The sequence below is a fragment of the Periplaneta americana genome, chromosome 11 (genome assembly GCF_040183065.1).
Source record: "Periplaneta americana isolate PAMFEO1 chromosome 11, P.americana_PAMFEO1_priV1, whole genome shotgun sequence".
NCBI lineage: Eukaryota > Metazoa > Arthropoda > Insecta > Blattodea > Blattidae > Periplaneta > Periplaneta americana.
Window position 1 is genome coordinate 180,340,054 of NC_091127.1, and position 22,313 is coordinate 180,362,366.

Below are 22,313 nucleotides of genomic sequence, written 5' to 3' on the forward strand. Positions count from 1 at the left end.
ATAATGGCTAGTTTTTATTTCTGGCGTTTAATGATATTTGTTTTGCACTCTTACAGGAATATGTTTGTTTTTGGTCTTTAAAATAACTTATGCCTAGTATTTTTTTAAAATAAATTGCCCAAATCAGGGCTTTAAATGTCCTTTGAGGTGCGGAAAGGGGTGCTCCGATTTTTTGATGGGGTGCTTGCGCATCCTTTCGCTTCCCACTAGCGAAGTCCATGTGGGTGGGATCCATTTGTTTTGAGTAAAATTATCGTTGTTTTCAGTTTTACAGGGTTTCATATTTTTCGAATATGTAGTTAAGTACCGGTAGTAGGGGCTCACAAACAAAAGTCTTGCCCAAAAGTGGGTCGCGCCTTCAAAAAGTTTGGGAACCACTGAATTCAGGATACAACTCGGGCGAAGGGAGGGAAGAAAAAAATATAAATGACTTGTTCCACATCTTAAAGCTTCAGTACTGATGTAAGGTCTCTGAGTAGGCCTACAATAAATTAAGTGAGAAACAATAGCAAACACTAGATCAATAATATAAATCTGGCAAGAACTCTGGGCTGTAATTTTCATTATCCGCGCCCTGTCTCACAATTTACGTGACGTAAGTCGGGCAATGCTCTCCTCTCGTCGTGTCGATATTCAGACGTGGGGGGGATATCACGTGACTGGCGGAGCCTTTTATACCGATGTAATTCTCCTCTTTGCCCTTGAAGCGTTGAAAGCGCTCCGTGGGGATACAGATTACATTGGTGTTGGACCACTCCAGGAGTGCAACCAGCGGTTTCTTCTGTTATCTAATTGGTAAGTAATGCAGATATAATGTGTTGTATGTTCCTTTATGTAAATTTCACTTAGAATGAAGTTAGTAAGTATGATAATATGCATTTTTGTATACGTCTCTTAACATATAATTGCCAGCGAGTTACTTGTACTAATCATGGATTAATTATTTAATATATTATTTTGGTAGTTTGTTTTTAAATATAGTAATGCCTCCATTTCTCATTATTATGGATTAAAAGCCGGTGCAATTTTAATGTAAAATCGTACCGTATCTGTTTGACCTTAAAATGCCCTCTATTGTATGTTCCATGACAAGTAGCCAGTACATTGTGTTCTATTATCGGTTTCTTCGTTTTTTGAACTTTGAACATTAAGGAGGAACATTTTGAATACATTTGTTGATGTACTACCGAAAAATATTCCTATTTTGTAAATTTTGCAACACTTATGCTATTGCCTTATATGCCACACCCCCACGGAAATATGATGCAATATAAAGCTAGTATTATTTTCAGGTATAATTATTGCATATAATGAATAAATACTCTTGTCAAATTTCTGCAGGTATTAACGAATCATGTCAAAGATTGGAATCAACGGATTCGGCCGTATCGGTCGACTTGTGCTGAGAGCTGCGCTTGAAAAGGGGGCTCAGGTGAGCTTAAGCCGATTGTACAATTTACTATTAGGCCTAATGTGTTTTCAGAACAACTTTTTGTTGTAATACAACTTTTATGCTTCAGGTTGTTGCCATTAATGATCCATTTATTGGATTGGACTACATGGTGTATATGTTCAAATACGACTCTACTCATGGACGGTTCAAGGGTGAAGTGAGTGCAGAAGGAGATCAGTTGGTTGTAAATGGTGAGTGACTTAGGGAAAGAACTCTTTTTATTATGGATATTGGACGTAATATATAGATATAGAACCAGTACTTAGATATTTACCCTATTGAATCCTCGATCTCGCTACGCACTACGGAATTGTGGAAGTAAAGGGATGGGGAATGAAAACCTTTCTATTTTATCTACCCTTTCTTCACTTTTTCTCCGTTTCTCTTCACTTTCTATACTCTCTACTACTGTCCGTCCGAATGGTTATGTCGCAGGGTCATCAAAATGAGGAAAATCATGTGACAGTTACTTAACGGGGCCCTTTTCTTTAAGTCATTTTAAACAGTTGTATAATATTACGTAGAAGTCCAATTCTGAAAAGCAAATATTTTCAGGAAGTAGCTAAAACAGTTCAGCTACAAGCCTTTACAGAAGGTCCGACAGAAATGGATGGAAGAAGCCAACATGCGACATAATCATTCGGACGGACAGTACCGTATCTACACTGCACTTTTATATCAAAAGACAGGGGCGCACCCAGGATTTGATTTTGCGTGAGCCTTCAGATAATAAACTGTATTTGCAATGTTAGTTACCTTCTGAACACATAATGTATAGCTAAATTTAATTTAAATATTAATTGCATTTGCTACAAGTATTTTCAAAGAAAGTGTCTTACATTTACAAATACAAACATACTATGGAATAAAGGACACTAACTCACAAAATATGAGCCTACTAAAAATGTTTAGTAGGTGTGCTCGTCTGCTACTTGTTTTGAAGTATGGTACCTAAATGTCGTTTTCAGAGTATGTCAGACTTCAAAAGATTGGGTTGTACAGAAAGTCGCATATACAAAGCAGTGGCGGCTGATTGACTGAGGCAAGTGAGGCCGGGCCTCAGTCTCTTGGCTTAACTGAAATCAAATGTTATGTTTTTATATAATGTATTAGGTATTTGAATGAAGCATATATCACTGTAGAAGCATTTGAAAACTTTGTGATATATATAAATATATATATATATATAGACCTGTTTTGCAGTAAAATTTGCTCCTGAGGCCAGGATCGCTTGTGCTGGGTCTGGTTTGTGATGTATATAGATCTGTTTTGCAGTAAAATTTGTTCCTGAGGCCAGGTTCGCTCGTGCCGGGTCTGGTTTTAGCATATCCTGTATTTTCGCGGGCTTTGAGCTTTGAGCTTGAGCTTAAAACGTTGTAGCTGAGGCACAATTTGTCTGGCCTCGTGGCATGGTCAGGTTTCACTCCTCCCATCCATGGGCCGGCCTCAAGGGTAGAATGGGGTGGGAATAGCAATGGTGACTTGTCTTCCTAAATAGGCCATAAATAACAAAAATTCCAGCTCTTTGGTAGGCAGAGACCCACACTATTCTCTCCCCTTATGTCTTAGTTTATGACATAAGCGAGGGTGTACTTCGTAGTACAGTAGTGAATCTAGGCCAATGTTATGCATTTCGGGAAAATATAAACGGATACAAATACAATAAATAATGCTGGTGTAGTTAATTCATTGTTAGAGTGTCCTTTTTCGAGAAGAAATAATATTGAAAGAAAGGAAGTTTTATATAAAGAGAGGGTCTATCGAGATACCTACGATATTGCTGACAATTTTTCTGACAGATAATCTTAAAACGCGAGTTTCTATTGCATCCTGGTATGGGCAACATAAATGGTTAAGTGGTAATGTGGTGCAAAATAAACTTCTCTGTTGGCCTTGTTTGTTGCTGTCAGGGGAAAAAAATGAAAAGAAAAGAAAGAAAGGGGATTTTCAACACATAATGTGGGATGCTTCATCACACTGAAACAATCACTGAAACTCGCAGCATAACAGCTTATTTGGTGAGTGAAATTATTATTTTTCATTAATAGTAATAATAGAAGTTAATAATAATACAGTAATAATATTAATATAATAATAATAATAATAATAATAATAATAATAATAATAATAATAATCATCATCATTATAAATAAACATTTCCTATCGGAGGCCCTTAAACTAGTTGCATCTGGCCTCACCGAGGATTTCGATCACTGGCTGCTACTGATACAAAGTATAAAACCAAGCCTTCTTGTACCCTCATAGTCACAATAATATATCACTGCCACAACTGAAAGCAGATAACTTTGTAGGTACGAGAGTAATCCAGGAAGTAACGACTGTTTGGCTTTAATAAATTGAAAAAAAAAATTATTAACCAAAAACATGTCACAAATTTGAAGCTTACTTTATTTCTCCACATAAACACTTCCGTTATTTAAGCATTTGTCATATCTGTCCGTGAGCTTTAGAATTCTCCTGTTGAAATTATCTGCCACCAGTCCTTTAAGCCAGTTCACTGCGTTCAACTCGACATCACTTCCATAACGTTTCCTGCCCAGGAACTCCTTGAGCTTCATGAAAAAGTGAAAATCACTAGAGCAAAATCCAGACTATAGGGTGGATGATTAAAAAATTCCCATCGAAATTGTTCCAGCAAACCTCTGGTTGCAGCAGCCTCTGCACGACAAGTTCCCCGGCAACTGAGTGATCAACACAAAACACAGAGAATGGTTGCAGCACTGACATTTTTGACTCAGTATCACGCAGATGGAAATGCCTTTCTTGATCAAATTGTTACTGGTGATGAGACATGGGTGTCTCACTTCACTCCAGACACCAAGTGCCAATCACTCAAGTGGCATCATCCCTAATCACCCAAAAAACCGCGAAAATTCAAACAAACTCTGTCAACACGAAAAGTCATGGCGACGGTTTTTTTTTTGGAATCGTAAAGGTGTTCTCTTGGTGAAATTCTTGCCAAAAGATGCTACAATCAATGCAGATTGATATTGTGGCACTCTAAGAAAATTATGGCGAGCAATCCAAAATCATAGGTATGGAAATGCTTTCCCGCGGTATTGTGTTTCTTCACGACAATACCCGCCCTCACACTGCGGGTGGAACAATTTCGATGGGGACTTTGTGATCACCCTATAGTCGGACCTTGCTCCTCGTGATTTTCATCTTTTTACGAAGCTCAGAGTTCCTGGGCGGGAAGCGTTTTGGAAGTGATGACGAATTGAAGAATGCAGTGAACAACTGGCTTAAAGGACTGGCGAAAGATAGCTACAACACAGGAATTTTAAAGCTCGTGATGTCGGCAAGTTTTAAACAGGCTCGGTTTTATTGGTTCTAGACCAGAATGCTGTTTAAAATGGTTTTTCATCACGTTTTATTAGATTAATTGGTTTTATTATAGTTTTATTATAGTCTATATAGCAAATGAAAAAGATTCTTGACACTAATGGTAATAATAAAAATGAGGATACAAACAGTAATAATAATAATAATAATAATAATAATAATAATAATAAAACTTATAGTTTTCGTCTTTTCAAAATTAAATACTTTTGAGCTTGAAAAACTGAAAGTCAATTTCCTTCACAATACATGCTACAAATATAATATAGCAACAACTTTCAAAGGAGATGAGGGAGCTCACCCATGTTGTAGGAGACGGAAGCTTTAATGAAACTGTATATTGTCCACATTTCTCATTTTGTTTAGTTTCCAGTGTTACATATGGAATGTGACTGAACTTGAAATATTTTAAAATATTTTTGGCTAGTGAGTAAAGGTTACCCATTGGTTGTAACGCCATTACAGCTTTCATAAATAAATTCAATGCATGAGCCATGCATCCATAAGCAGAAATGTAGGGATACTGTTGTTGAACTATTGTCCATGTAGCTTGAATTTTTTTTGGCATTGTCTGTTGTAACTGAAAGAAATTTATGGCTGCTTAACTCTTACATCTTAGGAGTGACCTTTAGTTTAGTAGGAATGCATATATATATATATATATATATATATATATATATATATATATATATATATATATATATATATATATATATATAGACACACACTTATAATTTTGTATTAGATTAGGTGCAGTGTCCTTTCACAGTGCAAATAGATTCAAGTAACCTCGCTCATTTAACTGGATAATGGATAAAAACTAAGCCAGGGCATCTGTGTCGAAAATTTGTTTGGAAAAAACTGCTATCTTTATGAGGAGAGAGTTTTAGGTCTATGATTAATTTCTTTGGGGCTTATCCCGACATTTGTCTTAGCATCATAGAAAAATCACGGAAAATCCTTAGGCAGGATGAGTTGTCTCAATTTAAGAGACTAGCCAATTGCCTATTTGAGGAAAACTAATGTATCTCTACAAATTTCAATATTTTTATTTCCATATTTTATGGTTTAGAATTTCTTGTCATATAATATTTAAAATTTATTTTACTGGAATCAAAATTTCAAAGATTTTGGTTTCTCTATGACATGGAAAGCAGAATTTGCTTTACTCGTATTTTATTTACTGCACAGAAAATACCCCAATAATTTTAATGTCAAACTTCGTTATTTTATATTCGTGTTCCATGGCTTGTCATGTTCATGCAATTTTTCAGTTTTTTTTAATGTAATTTGCATGAAAATAGTTAATGATAATCTATTAAAATACAGACTTTATTTGCATTATTTGGCTCATTTTTATAAGATTCTTAGTTCATATTTTGATGATGTTGAGTCCACATAAGTGCAGAAAATTGGAAAGATACGTGTGAACATACAAAGAGCAAATACTTTATCAAGGGTCAGATTGATCTGTTGATGGTCATTGACCAGTTCATAATTCACTTGGAGGATTCAAATAGCAAAAAAATGATGGGACTACCTGGGATCAAGAAGAGATATCTTTCACTTACATATCTACAAACCAAAGGAATTTCTCCACTGCCTCCTTCCCCCTAGTATGGTCCAATGCTTGGGACAATCTCGGAATTTTTTAAGGTTAAGGAAGAGGACAAACAGTTGGTGAAGAAAACCAAATTTTTCCTGGTAAGAACAGAGCAAGTGAACATCATGTCCATTATTCTTATGTTCGAAAACAACACTATTATCATTGAGTTATCATGAGTATTTGTGTAATTGAATACTATGTAGAACGAATCTATTAAAGGTCAATTCCATTCATGACGTAAGTAATTACATAAATACTGTATGGTCATGTTTAGTATTGAGCTGGACTCCGAAGTCCTGATTATGATGTAATCTCGATAAGCAAGATGTGTTGACAGCATTCTACAATAGTTAGTACTAGCGTACAAAAAACATTTGCTCTGTATCCACAGCACAGGTATATTGGAGGTATATTGGAATTCCGATAAGGAGAACTAGACTATGCTCTGTGAATGTAGTGGCAAGCTTTTATTTATGATTATAAGCTTATTGCCGAAAGTGTTTTATACTGCACACATTCCTTATGACGTTATTGAACTTTAAGCAATGTAAAATACAAATATAGACATAGACTACCCACCTTGAATATTGTGTGAATTAGCAGTTAAATGTTATTTTTTTTACATTCTGGAAAATTTTATATATATATATATATATATATATATATATATATATATATATTCATTCATAGTTTTATGCTCAAGGGCATATCTTTCACTGCAAACCCAACAATCTCGAATCTTTCCTACTTTCTGCCTTCCTCTTAGTCTCTGCATATGGTTCATGTATCTTAATGTTGTCGATCATCTGATATCTTCTTCTGCTTCGAACTTTCCTTCTATTCATATTCCTTCCAGTGCATCCTTCAGTAACGAGTTTCTTCTTAGTGACCCAGCCAATTCCTTTTCTCTTCCTGATCTATTTCAGCATCATCCTTTCTTCACTCAGTCTTTCCAGCACAGCTTCATTTATTATTCTGTCTGTCCATGTCATACACTTCATTGTTCTTCATATTCATATTTCAAATGCTTCTAGTCTCTGCTTTTCACGTGTTGTAACGTTCATGTTTCTGCCTCATACAATACCACACTCCACACAAAGCACTTCCCTAGTCTCTTTCTTAGTTCTTTTTCCAGAGGTCAGCAGAGGATGCTCCTTTTTATATTCAAAGCTTCCTCCACCATTGCTATTCTCCTTTTGACTTCCTGACAGCAGCTCATATTACTGCTTATAGTACACCCCAAGTATTATTAGTCTCACTCCAAGACAGAGTTATCACTAGTACTAGCATTCCACTATCACCACTGCCATCATCACCACCACTTCCATCATCTTCACTCAATCGAATTATTTCGTCCATAGTACTCAAGCATATGGCCATTTTGCCAATACCTGTCCTCAATTTTCACTAAATGGCAACAATAATCTTTCAGTGAAACTTCATTTACTACCTGCACGCTCAGTTTCCTTAGAGTTCCAAAGGAAAATTCTCCGCTTGTGTTATTCTCTTAAAGCAAAGGCTTTACCTTTTGTTTTGGTCATTTTTTCCTCACAAGGGATGCCATGTCTCCTTAACCAAGCCATAATTTCTTTCTTTGTCTGGTAACTGGAAGGCTACTTGCACTGAATGATAGGTAGCATTGTCAAGCACTATTACTGAGGCAGGTGGCAAGTTTGGAGTTACTTGCTCCCTCAACCATTTCTCGAAGCTGGTAGAGTTTCTCAGTAGTTGAACCACCTTTATAAATGAGAAGACCACCATCAAGAAATCCTATATCTGCTATTATATAAGTCTTTTGGATTTGTTTTCTTGTAACATCTTTTCCTTTCTGCTACCATTTTTGGAAAGTCAAATCAATGTCTATCCAAGACTTGTATAGATAAAATATTTGTCATTGCTCTGCTTTAAAGCATTTAAGTATGTGATATTCCTGCAACGTCAATCAATAATAATGTTCAGTCGTTCTCGAATGAGTCTTCAATCCTGTAATCTCTCCGCAGTAATTCCTTGCTTTTTAGCATAGTATTAAAAAGCATTACAATCTTTTACTATCTCTCTTCCCACTAAATGTGAACTCTGACGCACAGAGGCAGAGATTTAATAAAATATCTGTACAGACTCTGGAGTGGTAATGTTTTTGAATGGATGATACAGAATGTTATCTCAGGTCGGCATATTGCACTCATAGGTCGCGAGGTTAGCTTCCCTTAGCCCCACTTCTCCATTCTCAGAACTCACTACTAAACATGGTCCATCAATACACATTTTCATGCTTAACTTTTTTTTGATAATATTCTAATGAAACTTGTACCAAAAGGAAAGGAATAAATATAAATTACGGAAAAAATAGTAACAATTTGATATTTCTCAAAGTCTGTTATTAATGATTTCATTAAGAACTAAGGAAGAGACTAGTGAAGTACTTTGTACTATGGAATGTGGCATTGTATGGGGGCAGAAAAAAAAGTGAAGAGAAGCAAATAGAAGCATTTGAAATGTGGATTTGGAGAAGAATGGAATGTGTGAAGTGGACAGACAGAATAAGAAATGAAGCTGTGCTGGAAAAAGTGGATGAAGAAAGAATGATGTTGAAACTGATCAGGAAGAGGAAAAGGAATTGGTTGGGTCACTGGCTGAAAAGAAACTGGCTACTGAATGATGCAATGGAAGGAATGGTGAACGAGAGAAGAGTTCGGGGCAGAAGAAGATACCAGATGATAGACGACATTAAGATATGTGGATCATATGAGGAGACAAAGAGGAAGGCTGAAAATAGGAAAGATAGGAGAAAGCTGGGTTTGCAGAAAGACCTGCCTTTGAGAAGAAAACTAAATGAAAGAGCAGAACAGTAAATGAAATGAAATGAAAATATGCGATATGCTGTGACGTAATTATGCTATGCAAACTTTGTACTTTGCATGGTATTACATAGGTTAAAAGATCTGTGAATTATAGTGGTTCTTTTTTTCTGGCTTCTGAAATTTCTGTATTTAATATTCTTCGCACAACAATGAATAAACTTGTAGTAACGTAATTATACAATGCCGTGATGTAATTATACGAGGCGCATCCAGAAAGTAAGTTTCCCGATTTTTTCCCCTTGAAAGTAAGTGTAATTAGCCGTGTCAATTGCACATGCGTAACAGATCTATGATGTATCAATCATATGCCAGCCAGACAGGTCCCGCCTGGTGCCAGTAGCATGGCAGCAGAGGTCCGAAATGGAAGCTCTTATTCCTTCTCCCGCCGCCTGCGAGGTTAGGTCGGAGATAAAGTTCTTTAATGCACAAAGCATTGCGCCAATTGAAATTCATCGGCAGCTCTGTCAGGTCTATGGGCCGAACATCATGAGTAAGCAGATGGTGCGTTGCTGGTGTAGGCAGTTTTCCGAAGGTCGTCAAAGTGTCCACGATGAAGAGCGCAGTGGGCGACCGTCCCTCATCAATGATGATCGTGTTGAGCTGGTGCGGCAGTGCATCATGGAGAACCGTCGCTTCACGATTACGGAGCTGAGCAGCCATTTTCCGCAGATATCTCGATCCTTGTTGCATGAGATTGTCACTAAGCACCTGCTGTTCAAAAAAGTGTGTGCCAGGTGGGTGCCGAAAAACCTGACACCCGAACACAAAATGCAACGTTTAGGAGCAGCACTGACATTTCTGCAATGGTATCATGATGACGGCGACGAGTTCCTAGACAGGATCGTCACAGGCGATGAGACTTGGATTTCGCACTTCACCCCGGAAACCAAGCAGCAGTCAATGCAGTGGCGGCATAGTGAATCTCCGGTCAGGACGGAATTCAAACAGACGCTGTCGTTACGGAAAGTGATGTGCACGGTGTTCTGGGACAGGAAGGGCATTCTGCTCATTGACTTCCTTCCAAGAGGTGAAACAGCGAACGCTGACCGTTACTGTGAAATACTGCGAAAATTGCGACGTGCCATTCAAAACAAGAGGCGTGGAATGCTTACTGCAGGTGTTGTGCTCCTCCATGACAATGCTCGTCCACATACGGCTCGGCGCACAGCAGCTGTTTTGACGGAATTTGGCTGGGAGTTGTTTGATCATTCACCCTACAGTCCTGATCTTGCTCCCAGCGATTTTCACGTTTTCTTGCACCTCAAGAAATTCCTGTCCTCCTGTGAGCGTTTTGGCAATGATGAAGAGCTGAAGACGTCTGTCACACGCTGGTTCCATTCACAGGCAGCAGAGTTCTATGACAGAGGGATACAAAAGTTGATACCACGATACAAGTGTCTCAATTCTGATGATGGCTATGTTGCAAAATAGCTGAAACATTGCTGTACCTGTTGCCAATAAATGTTTTCCTGAAAGTGTGTGTTCTTTAAAAAAAAATAGGGAAACTTACTTTCTGGATGCGCCTCGTACTTTCAAACGAAACAACACTCTATTAGCACGACATATGGTTGTTATGTGACATTTTAAGTACTGTAATAGTAACAGTACAGGAATAATAATAATAATAATAATAATAATAATAATAATAATATCTTTCAACTAATTAATCAGTTGTCTGCAGAATGTTTACTACTACACTGCTTCTGGTATCAGTACATCAAACTGCCACTAATTACTGTTGAAACTTGGAACTGGTAATCGTTTATGTTGTCATTGGTCTACAGAAAACATACTTTTTTTGATGGGAGTCACTAAGCAGTTTACCTTCATTGTCACATTTCCTAAATTTGGTCACATTATAGCCGTCACTTCTCACAATCATGCTCCTTTATCCAGCATTCCAAGTATAAAGTCACCAAATTGAAATTATTGTTCATCGCTGTATTCTGGAATTATACAAGGATAGTCAGGGTACAAAGAATGGTTTGTACTGGTTTCCTGGACAGAATATTTTTTGACGTGAATACATCTTAAAATCAAACCAGCACATAGGATACCAGGACGGAAATGGTGATGTAACATTTGTAGGGTGATCTATTCCTACACTCTGACTTCGTGACTAAAAACACAGTTGAAATAAATGTAGTCTTGTTTGGTCGAGTATATGACTAGGATGCGAGCATGACTTTGAGTTGGCACTGTGCATGGGTGGAAGAGGCCTGCAGTGACTGATGGCCATTTTGGGTGTGGGCGAAAATTTCTCGTGACTCTGATGTGCTAGTACGCTGATTTTGGTGCCAAATGAAAGATCTCATGAATACATCTTTAAAATCTGACCAACACATGGGATACCAGGATGAAAACGATCATGTAACGTTTGCAATTGAAATAAATGTGATCTTGTTCAATCTGATATAAAACTACGATGCGAGCATGAATTGGTGTCATGCATGCGTGAGGCATGGGTGGGGGCCCATGGCGACTGGCGGCCATTTTGGACTTGGGCAATAATTTCAGGGCAGTAAATCTCTCTACTCCGATGTGCTAATGCGCTGATTTTGGTGCCAAACGAAAGATCTTGTGAGTATATCTTTAAAATCTGATTGACACATGGGATACCAGGATGGAAACAATGATGTAATGTTTGCAGGATGATCCATTCCGACACTATAACTTTGTGACTAATAAGACAATTGAAATAAATGTGGTCTTGTTCCATCTGGTATACGACTACGATGCGAGCATGGCCTTTAGTTCGCGTCCTGCATGTGTGAAGCGTGGGTTGGAGGTCCGTGATGACTGGCAGCCATTTGGGCATGGGCGACAATTTCATGGCAGAATATCTCGCAACTTACTTACTTTGGTGTCAAACGAAAGATCTCGTCTAGATCTGTTGATTTAAGCCAGATGTATCCATGTAAAGCCCATGGCTGTGACCCTGTCACAGTCACACCCTGATTTTTTTTTATTGCACTATGTATCTGCTGATTGGCTTTATGAAAGGTACTTCATGGGTCTGTGGCAGAGCTCTGACATGGGAGAAGTGTTGATCTAGTAATTATATTGCTTCAAATGAACTGTTTACTATGGTCTAAACTGTATTTTCTTTTACTAACATAACTACATAATAGTTATCTATGTGCGTGTCTTGTTTTGTATATAAGGAAATATTTAAATTAACCTTTGTAGCTCCACCAGTACCATCACCTGTACTCTTTCCCAATGCAAAGAAGTTCCAAGTCATGCTCACATCAAAGTCTGTCTTGTAGAATGTGATGTTCGTGAACATAAAATGTTGTTTGAGTTGGCTAGCAGCACCACCAGAAAATATGGGAATGTGCTCAATGCTAGGATGTCTTTCTTCAATATCACGGATTATACTGCTGATAATGATTTTTCAGAGTATGGCTTTACATTTGCGTGAAACTAGCAGGCCCGGGTTCAAATCCTGGTTGGAACAAGTGACCGAGTTGAGGTTTTTTCCAGGGTCTTCTTTCAATCCATTAAGAGCAAATGTTGAATAACTTTTGGTGCGGGACCCTGGACTCATTTTGCCAGCGCTTTCATCTCACTCAGATGCTAGATAACCATAGCAGTTGGTAAAGCATTGTAAAATAACCAACTAAAAAAATTAAATTACATTCGTTTAATGAAAGTGTCTTTTAAAATTAATGGGCATCAAACTTGAATAATTCCTGTTTCCTGAATACGAGTTGCGTAGTTTTCAGTCAGCCTATCATTGGTACCTGCAGTTTCTTCTGGTGGTAAAAATTTGCCAGTATTTTTCTTTTTCTTCTTCTTCTGTTCAAGGATTAGGCCTTGAAGGCTTGTTCCGGTCTCAAGTCCATATTTTCAAAGGTCTAATCTGTTGATCTTTCTCTAGGTTTGTAAATCTATTCTCTTTCGTGGTAATCTGTTGCTGTCCATTCTGTATAGGTGATATCAGTATTTTTGGAATGAGTTTGACAGGCGCAAGTCATGCATTGCTAATTCTTATCATATGCTAAAGCTTTTGTCAATTTGGAAAATTTAATTGGAATATTGAGACCTTGCTCATTTAATGCCTCTATTAATAGCCTCAAATTTTCATGTTGTCACAAACACACTTTTCTTGGTCTCTTGCTTCTTTATTTATTTATTTATTTATTTATTTATTTATTTATTTATTCTGGTGTAGTTAAGGCCATCAGGCCTTCTCTTCCACAACACCAGGAATACAAATACAATAATAGAAATGAACAGAAAAAAAAACTATTACAAAGTAAAGCTACACAAGAAATAAAGAGTAGGGAGTAGGAAAAAAAATGCACGGCTTATCAAGCACACAGGATGTTCTTTAAGATTTCATTTGCCTCCTGCATAATGATGGACATGAAGTATGGTCTGTTTGGTACAAAAACTTTAAAGGAAACACGAAATCTAAGGACACTTACTGTTGTAACAAACTTTTTGTCATGAGTAGTGTTTCCTTAACATTGCCTAATAATTTTTGTAATATGTGTGCTGTGCATCATTTTGTGGTGACTCAGAGTAACACATTATTGTCTTATTTGAGGGGTAGGGGGGGATCATCTCTAATGCTACGGCAATCACCACCGGATGCACATTGCCGGCGATTATAAATGCTGGCGATGATCATCAGGAAGTGATTCCTCTATCAGCATACATCGCTGCCAATTCTCATTTGTTTTGCTGCCATAACTCGATTCAATATTTATACATGGCCTTCTCTAAATATCGATTATTGAACATGTATGCGGTGATGTTCGTCCTGAATTTGCTTCAGAAGCAACCTCCAGCGTTCTGCGTCGCATCCAACAATTTATCTTGGTGACCATCACTGTAAAGAAACCGTGCGCATTCATTTTAACTGCTAGCAACTCCATGCAACAATTGCCAGCGATGTGCGCCCAGCGATCGCTGTAAACAAACCGTAGCTTTATAGCAGCACAGACCAACTGCTCTCTAAAAAAATAGTGACACATATGTTAAAAATTGTTTTATTTCACTCGGAGGTTTACTACACATGGCCTGCTGCCTCATTTCACAAAAGTTTCTGCTCACAAAATAAAATGTCATTAACACTTATATTGTAAATAATAATTACAGTGTTACAAACAAGTGTGCTCTTGCAAGCATGGGAGACTGATATAGGCACAGACTAGACAGGCTGGTAGAGTATATTGGGCATGAAAGATTGGAATTATGGAGACTGTTTACATATTCTTGCAATAATACCGTAGTAATCTTGATTACTGTTTTGTATATGAAATGTTTGTGTACGGTATTATCTACATACTGATAAAACTTATTTTCCTTATCCAGGACAAAAGATTTCCGTTTTTGCTGAAAGGGATCCCAAGGCTATTCCTTGGGGAAAGGCTGGTGCAGATTATGTTGTAGAGTCTACTGGAGTATTCACAACCATTGATAAGGCTTCTGTAAGTATTGTGTTTACATTTGATGAAGTATAAATGTAAAATAAGAAGAGCAGTATTTTTTAATGTAATTTTGTATCTGTTTACAGGCACATTTGGAAGGAGGTGCTAAGAAAGTAATTATTTCTGCTCCTAGTGCAGATGCCCCCATGTTTGTTGTTGGTGTGAATCTTGAGGCATATGATCCTTCCTTGAAGATTGTTTCAAATGCTTCATGCACCACCAACTGCTTGGCACCACTTGCCAAAGTAATCCACGACAACTTTGAGATTGTGGAAGGTCTTATGACCACAGTACATGCTGTCACTGCAACACAGAAGACTGTAGATGGTCCTTCAGGAAAGGTAAACTTACATTATTTTTAAGGAATTTTTAAATTAGAATTGTAATTTAAACCATTTTAGTTCTGTAAAAAGTGGCATGTCCTTTATTAATATGAAGTACGTACGAGGTGTGATCATTAAATTCCGAGACCTGTCCCATAAATGGAAATAAAATTGCCTGATTTAAATTTGGCTGCCATTCCCTTCCAAGTCCCCTGAAAGTCGCGTTCTTGAAGCCTGTCAAGCACCTTCTGCGATTTATGTTGGATCTCCTCCACTGTGCCAAAACAGCGACCCCTTTGCTTCAATTTCATCTTCGGAAACAAAAAAAGTCGCAGGGGGCCAAATCTGGTGAATACATAGGTGAGGAACGACTACCATCTTGTTACATGTTGCGAGAGCTCTGTGAGCTGGAGTATTGTATTGTCGTGAAGGATCCATTTGTTTTCAATCCAGAGTTGTGGTCTTTCATGTTCAAAATGGATGTGAGGATCATTATGCACAATTTGTCGAATTTTTTCTGCAGTGTTGCACTTGTGTGATCGACCTGACCTCTCGTCATCCTCCAGTGATGTTCTGCCATTTCTGAAATGCGAATGCCACTCAAAATGTCTCGCCTGACTCATTGCTTTATTCCTGTAGGTTTGCTTCAACATTCCATGGGTTTCCGTTGTCGATTTTCCGAAGAATTTGATGTTGGCTCTCTGCTACAGTTTCGAGTCCATTATGATTTCGCAAATGTGTGGATGCACTTGCTAACGAAAGTGTCATTGGCATCTTCAACACTGACATCATGTTCAACTCAATGGAAAATTTCACATTTCACTGAGAGTCTTATCTTGTGATAATGTCCTATAGTGAATGTGCAATATTTTTAGTATCTGAACCAAATATCCACATCAGACAAGTAATACTGAATGTGGACTGTTACATGTGAATCAAAAGTGAGGTTTATTTTTTTATGTAACACTTATTTTCTCAGTTGAAAATGGAACTTCCATTTAATAATTCTACTTTTAAATGTCTGGTGCATTTAATATGTACAGACCGTTTCGTAAAATACGAAGATTGATGCATTAGGCATGGCAGCTATTTCCCCCCCCCCCGCCAAGTTAAGCGATGGTATCACGAGATGTCATATGGAATTCATAGTATGTGGTTGCACCACTAGATTGCAGTGTGATGTATGGTTATTGCATAGAAGAGCAATGCGAATTTAGTTGTGAGTAGACTGCCATGCCGTGCAGCCATTGTATAAGTATGTGGTCGTATCACTACGGGGATGTCAGTGTTGATGCATGGATACCAGGGTGGCTCAGTCAGTTAAGGCACTTGCCTGCCAGCCTGAAGTTGCGCTCGGGCGCGGGTTCAATCCCCGCTTGGGCTGATTATATGGTTGGGTTTTTTCCGAGGTTTTCCCCAGCTGTAAGGTGAATGTCAGGTAATCTATGACGAATCCTCGGCCTCATCTCGTCAAATACCATCTTGCTGTCACCAGTCTCATCAACGCTAAACAACCTTGTAGTCGATACAGCGTCGTTAAATAACCAACTAAAAAGACTACATGGTTATCACACACAGAGTGAGGCTACACATAATACATAATGCAGTTGTGAGTCGACCACCATGCAGGATGGATGTAACCCAATGGGTTTTTAAGGTGTATAATGTGTGCGTGTGTGCTGTATTGCTATTCCAGCTGCTGTAATAAACCTGAATAGCATGATACTGTGTTGTTTATGGATGGCTGATCGCTACCCTACCCTTTCCTAACCAATTAACAAACATACTGCCATTTCAAAAAGAACACATACCCTGCTCATTCAAGTAATGTGATGCTGTGTCATTGGTGGATGTTTGATCCTTATCATACCCTACTCTATTCTACCCTGCTACAGTGTGGTCCAAATCTCCTGACATTTGGGGCATATTTACTTGTACAGCAATAGTGCTGCATACAGACATTCGTTGATGCCACTTGTAAAAATAATACGTGCACTTGGACAAGTTCTTCATGACAGGGCCTCTACATGTGATTAGGTTGAATGACATTGTTTTTCTCAATATAAAAAAACAAGAATCTCATTTCTACGCCAATTGGTGCATATTTTATGCATGTTAATCGCGTCTCAGCTGATTATTGGTTTTTATGGTCTTTCACGAATGATATTTACACAGCTGCGTGTTGATAAGAAAGCCTTTCCAAGCACCAAAACTATTAACTGTAAACATTGTCCATTCAGCAACATAAATATATGAAACAAGAGCAGAGAATGCTAGTTCGATTTCTGTTTGCATTGTGTGTAGGTATTCGACGTGTTTTGTATCTGTCAGTGAAATCAATAATTCGTTTATAATAACCATTTTCTGTGTGTTCTTATCAGTTTATTACTTCATTCGTTTATTAGTAGTATAAAATTCAATTACATCATTCAGCAGGGCCAGTACTAGTGAAAGATTCAGTGGATATTGTAGCAAAGTTCGCAAAATTGTATTTATTGTTTACAGTTTCTTCAGGAAATATGTTATTGTTTTCTAATGCCAGGTGTTTGACAAAGTCATTTGATCTCTTGCACTCCAATATTTTTCGAAGATATCATGGTCAGCCACTGAAGCACAGATTTTGAGGTGTTCCGAATCCATTTCTTGATTTGAATTGCACAATGGGCAGTTAGGGGATTGATATACTCGTATTCCAATTCTATGCAGGTGCTTGACCAAACAGTCATGGCCTGTTGCCAATCTAAATGCAGCTACAGACGATTTGCATGGTAAATCGGGAATTAACTGTGGATTATGATGCAGTGTGTTCCATTTTTTCCCTTGAGATTGTGTTATCAAATTTTGTTTGTTGAAGTCTAAGTGTGTAGATTTAATAAATCTTGTCACAGAATAATATGTAGATTTAATAACAGGTCTGTAAGTAGCAGTGCTGTCCTTCTTTGCTAAAGCATCCGCATTCTCGTTCCCCAGGATTCCACAATGGGATGATATCCATTGGAATATAATTCTTTTGAGTGATATTGAGAGAGCATTTTAGTTATTTGTGCTGTTTGAGATGAAGGTGTGTGTTTAGAGACTATTGATAGAATAGCTGCTTTGGAGTCTGACAATATAACTGCATTCTTAAATTTATCGATGTGACATAGAAGATTCCTGAGACTTTCACTTATTGCAATGATTTCTCCATCAAAACTTGTTGTTCCATATCCAAGAGATCTATAAAGTGAGAAGAGACAGCACATAACACCTGCACCGGCACCTTGTTCTCTGGAGATCAAGGATCCGTCGGTGTTTAAATGAAGCCAGTTTTGTCGAGGGTATCTAATATCAATTGTCTCTAAAGACAATTGTTTCAATATTTCAGTGTTTACTTCTGATTTTACTATTTCTTCTGTTAAATTTATATTATACTCCATATTTAATAGAGTTAAAGGGTTTGGTTTAATTTGTAAGTTTTCTTTTAAATTCGAGATGTTGATTTTCTGTTTTAATTCTTGAACAATGGATATGAAACTTTTTTGAGTTTTTAATCTACAGCTAGGACTGTATGAATGCCATTTGTTTCCTAGTAATCTGATAAGTTTTTCATATTGAATCAGTGCTTTTTCTTCTGTTATCATTTTGATGCTGTTAATATTAGTGAGGAATCTCATAGAATCTATTGGAGTTGTTTTGATTCCACCAGTAATGAGCCTGAGAGCTTGCTTTTGAACACGTTCTATTTTGTTTATAAAAGGTGAAGTAATTAAAATTTCTCCGCATTACATCAGCACTGGCTATATAAACATTTTGTATGTAGTGTTCAAAGCATTCCTAGAGCATCCCCATTTCTTTCCTGCTAGTCTTTTGAGAAGGGAGAATCTTTTACGAGCTTTTTCAGAAATATATTTCAAATGGTTGCTCCATGTTAACTTACTGTCGAAAATAACTACAAAATATTTGGATTCATAAGTCCTAGGAAGGTGTTGGTCACTGTATTGGATATTGAATTCTCTTTCTTTTTTATTTGTTCGAACAAAACTTAAAAATCTTACTGGTAATTTTTCTACGTGTCGAGAACTGCCAAAGTGTATTCAATAAGTGTATCAACCATGTCACATGTATGCAGAGAAATGCAAAAATCGGAAACACAGGGTGCTAAGAAATTGTTCATCTTGCCAAGAAAACCTTAATATACTGAAAAGAGTGACGAGTTTAAGTGATTTGGAAAGCACACCTTTGGCTTTTCCCCTGGTATTGCAAACATCACTTTAAAGGTATGATTTTTTTAATACATTATTTATTATTATATTATACTGTTTTGTTATTGAGAACAGAGCTTGTTTTCAACACTGACTGCCCATCCCTCCTGCCAAATGAGTTTGTTGGAGTACGCATCACTCACTCTGTAGGTTTGACAACTTTGCGCTTGCATGTTACTGGCTCTCGCAAAACTTCAGGAGATTTGGACTCCACTGTAGTACCCTGCCCTCTCATTATCATATTTAAAAATTGCAAACTGCCCCTGCATTCTCACAAAAAATAATTAGTTGTTATGACATGCCTGAGCCCCCATTCATTTTTTTTTCTTTCTATCTAGGATATGTGCACATTTCATATTCAGGAGCAGTTGAGAACTCTATTCATTTAAATGTTCTAGCTGTGGCGTGATGGCCGTGGTGCAGGCCAGAATATCATACCAGCTTCAACTGGTGCAGCAAAGGCTGTAGGAAAAGTCATTCCTGCTCTTAATGGAAAGCTAACTGGTATGGCATTCCGTGTTCCTGTTCCCAATGTTTCTGTTGTGGATCTGACCGTAAGGTAATAGAATATTTATTATATTGTGTAAATACTTTTAGCCTACAGTATAAATTTCAGTGAAACCTGGATTTTAGGTTTCTGGGGGGACTGCTTAAAATGAATGCAAAATCACAGAAAATGTAAAATCGAGAAAGGAAATATGACTTAAATAAAAAAAAAAAAAAAGATCCAGAATTCTCTCTATAGCAGGCAGTCAACTTAGCAACCTAGTAATGCTGTAAGCCTAGATCATATATGTAACAGATAACTCCTCACTACGTTAAAATCGGCAGCACTTTGAAGAGAACAACCGCCAGGATCGCCACCTGTCCGCCGTAAATGAACACGAGATGGCAGCACAGTCGCTAATGCAATTCAGATGGGTATTATGACGTGACTCCTTATGTAAGAACTAGATGGGAACGTAGTAAGTTGTTAACCTCAAAGCCTATAACCCCGACATATCTTTACATATGTGGTCTAGGCTGTAAGATAATACCTTCTTGAAATCAGTGTCAACAAATTGACAGAATTACTATATCTTATTTGTTAGCTTTGTGACTCTCACTATATATGTATGAAAATACTTTAATTACAATAACTTCAAGTTTCTTTAGTACATTTTTTTCACCATTCCTTTGCACACCATCTCCAAAATTAGTATTGGTGTTATGCGCAGTATAACAAACCAATTTTGTCTCAAATTTATGTTTTTCGATCTCTCCAGAAGGTATTCACTTAATAGTTTGACTGTTTCCGTTGACAATTCATCAAAATGCAAAAGTTGACCTAAACTCACTCATGTACACAAAAGAACTTGACAACTGACACAAGTTTCTGATTTTTCTATTGGAACTGTCGGTTGATATGATGTTAAAAATAAATGGGGAAATAATATTTACAATAACTGCTTCAGTTTTGATCCTATCTGACGAGAACTTTCTTTCAAATAATTTCTTAAGTTTTGATGTGTAGCCCAATGTTTTGATGGTATGCAGCTCAAATCCTTGTTCTTGAAAAACACTGTGATATTCGATGAAGATGCAGCTTTAACAGCATTCCTATGTTTTTCATTTTCAAGGTGCTCCTTACTATCTCCTACATCTTTGTGAGCAACAGAAAATACTCCATTACACTTCGTACACTGCATGCAGTGACTAGTAATTGTTACATAGTTTCAGAAATTTGTAGTCATCTTACAATTTCCACTGAATACACACTTTCTTTTTCCCCATTGTGAATTCTCAATACCAACACAAAACTATATTTACAGTTGATACAGATTTCGTGTAAAACAGACTGATTTAAAAAGCAGATCACATAAATGATAACAAACATGCATGCTATGTGCCTTTTGCTTTTGGTTATGCAAACAGAAGGCGCTGATGAGACAGGAAGTTGTACCCATACAATGCATCACTGTGACCAAGACCAACATACCGCTATCGATGTTTCTTGTACCTAATTCCAAAGCGTGAACTGTCAAAGCACTAGTGAATAATATTGTTCTGATTCTCAAAGTCCCAGACATTTTACAATCACAGACATAACAAAAATCCAGGACTGTCCAAGCTAATCTTGGATGTACGGTAAGCCTAGCAATGAAATGGCAGGTTTCAAAACATGACCTCCATCAGAGTTGCATCATGAATCAACTTGTCAATTGTGCATATTGTTCCTGTCACAAGATTTTTGTGGTAAATGTACACCACGTCCCCATATCCTGATTTGGCTTGCTCAGCATGTTCTAGCAGCATATATGTGCTCTGTGGTGCATATGCACGCTGACTGACATTGCTGCATTACATTATATCAACCAGATAAGTTTGCTATAATTGAATGTATTAGTTTAATAATATATTAGAAATATTAACAAGGACAGTGGTTTCATATTAAGCAAGACATATTCTTAGAAAAAAAAAACACAGAAGAAAAACATGGTGCAGGTTCTAAACACTGTGTGTTACAACTTTATATAAATGCTCAGTACTTCTCATTTCTGACTTCGTCTCACTACGGCTTGAGTATTAAGGCGTGTCTCCACTATTAAAAACTTAACAACATGTTAAATATAACATGTTGAATTTAACATGTATATGGACATTTCAAGTCTCAGTTGAATTAACATGTTAACTAAGTATGTTGAATTTAACACTTTTAACATGTTGGCGTGTTTTCCAGCAGAAATGGAAAACATGTCAAGTCTCCATAGCAACAAGCATAAGTTCCGATTTTGTGGCATGTATCTTGATCATTTTTATAGGCCTACTATCATTGGTCCTTGGTGTTGGCTGTAAGTTGTTCGAAATAATGGAGTGGACGAAAGAAAATACATTAGAATAAACTTAATGCTCTGATGGAAAGGCCTTGTTTGTGGGATGTGTCTGCAAAAGAATACAGGGACAAAACTAAGAAGGCTGACTGTTTTAGAGAACTGGAATTATTATTTAATTGTTCTCGAGAATACAATAGAGAGTTTTTGCACTC

The 22,313-nt window shown here is 37.3% G+C and overlaps 1 protein-coding gene across 1 annotated transcript in view; it reads left to right on the forward strand.

Moving 5' to 3' along the window:
• The first annotated feature begins 658 nt into the window (after positions 1-658).
• The window catches only part of LOC138709666 (glyceraldehyde-3-phosphate dehydrogenase), a 31,688-nt gene continuing 10,033 nt past the window's right edge, over positions 659-22,313 (forward strand). Inside the window, exons 1-6 of the mRNA XM_069840608.1 lie at positions 659-795; positions 1,342-1,432; positions 1,521-1,644; positions 14,609-14,724; positions 14,811-15,065; positions 19,687-19,847. Coding sequence (XP_069696709.1) covers positions 1,355-1,432; positions 1,521-1,644; positions 14,609-14,724; positions 14,811-15,065; positions 19,687-19,847 — 734 coding nt within the window. The 5' untranslated portion in view covers positions 659-795; positions 1,342-1,354. The remainder of the gene's footprint in view (positions 796-1,341; positions 1,433-1,520; positions 1,645-14,608; positions 14,725-14,810; positions 15,066-19,686; positions 19,848-22,313) is intronic.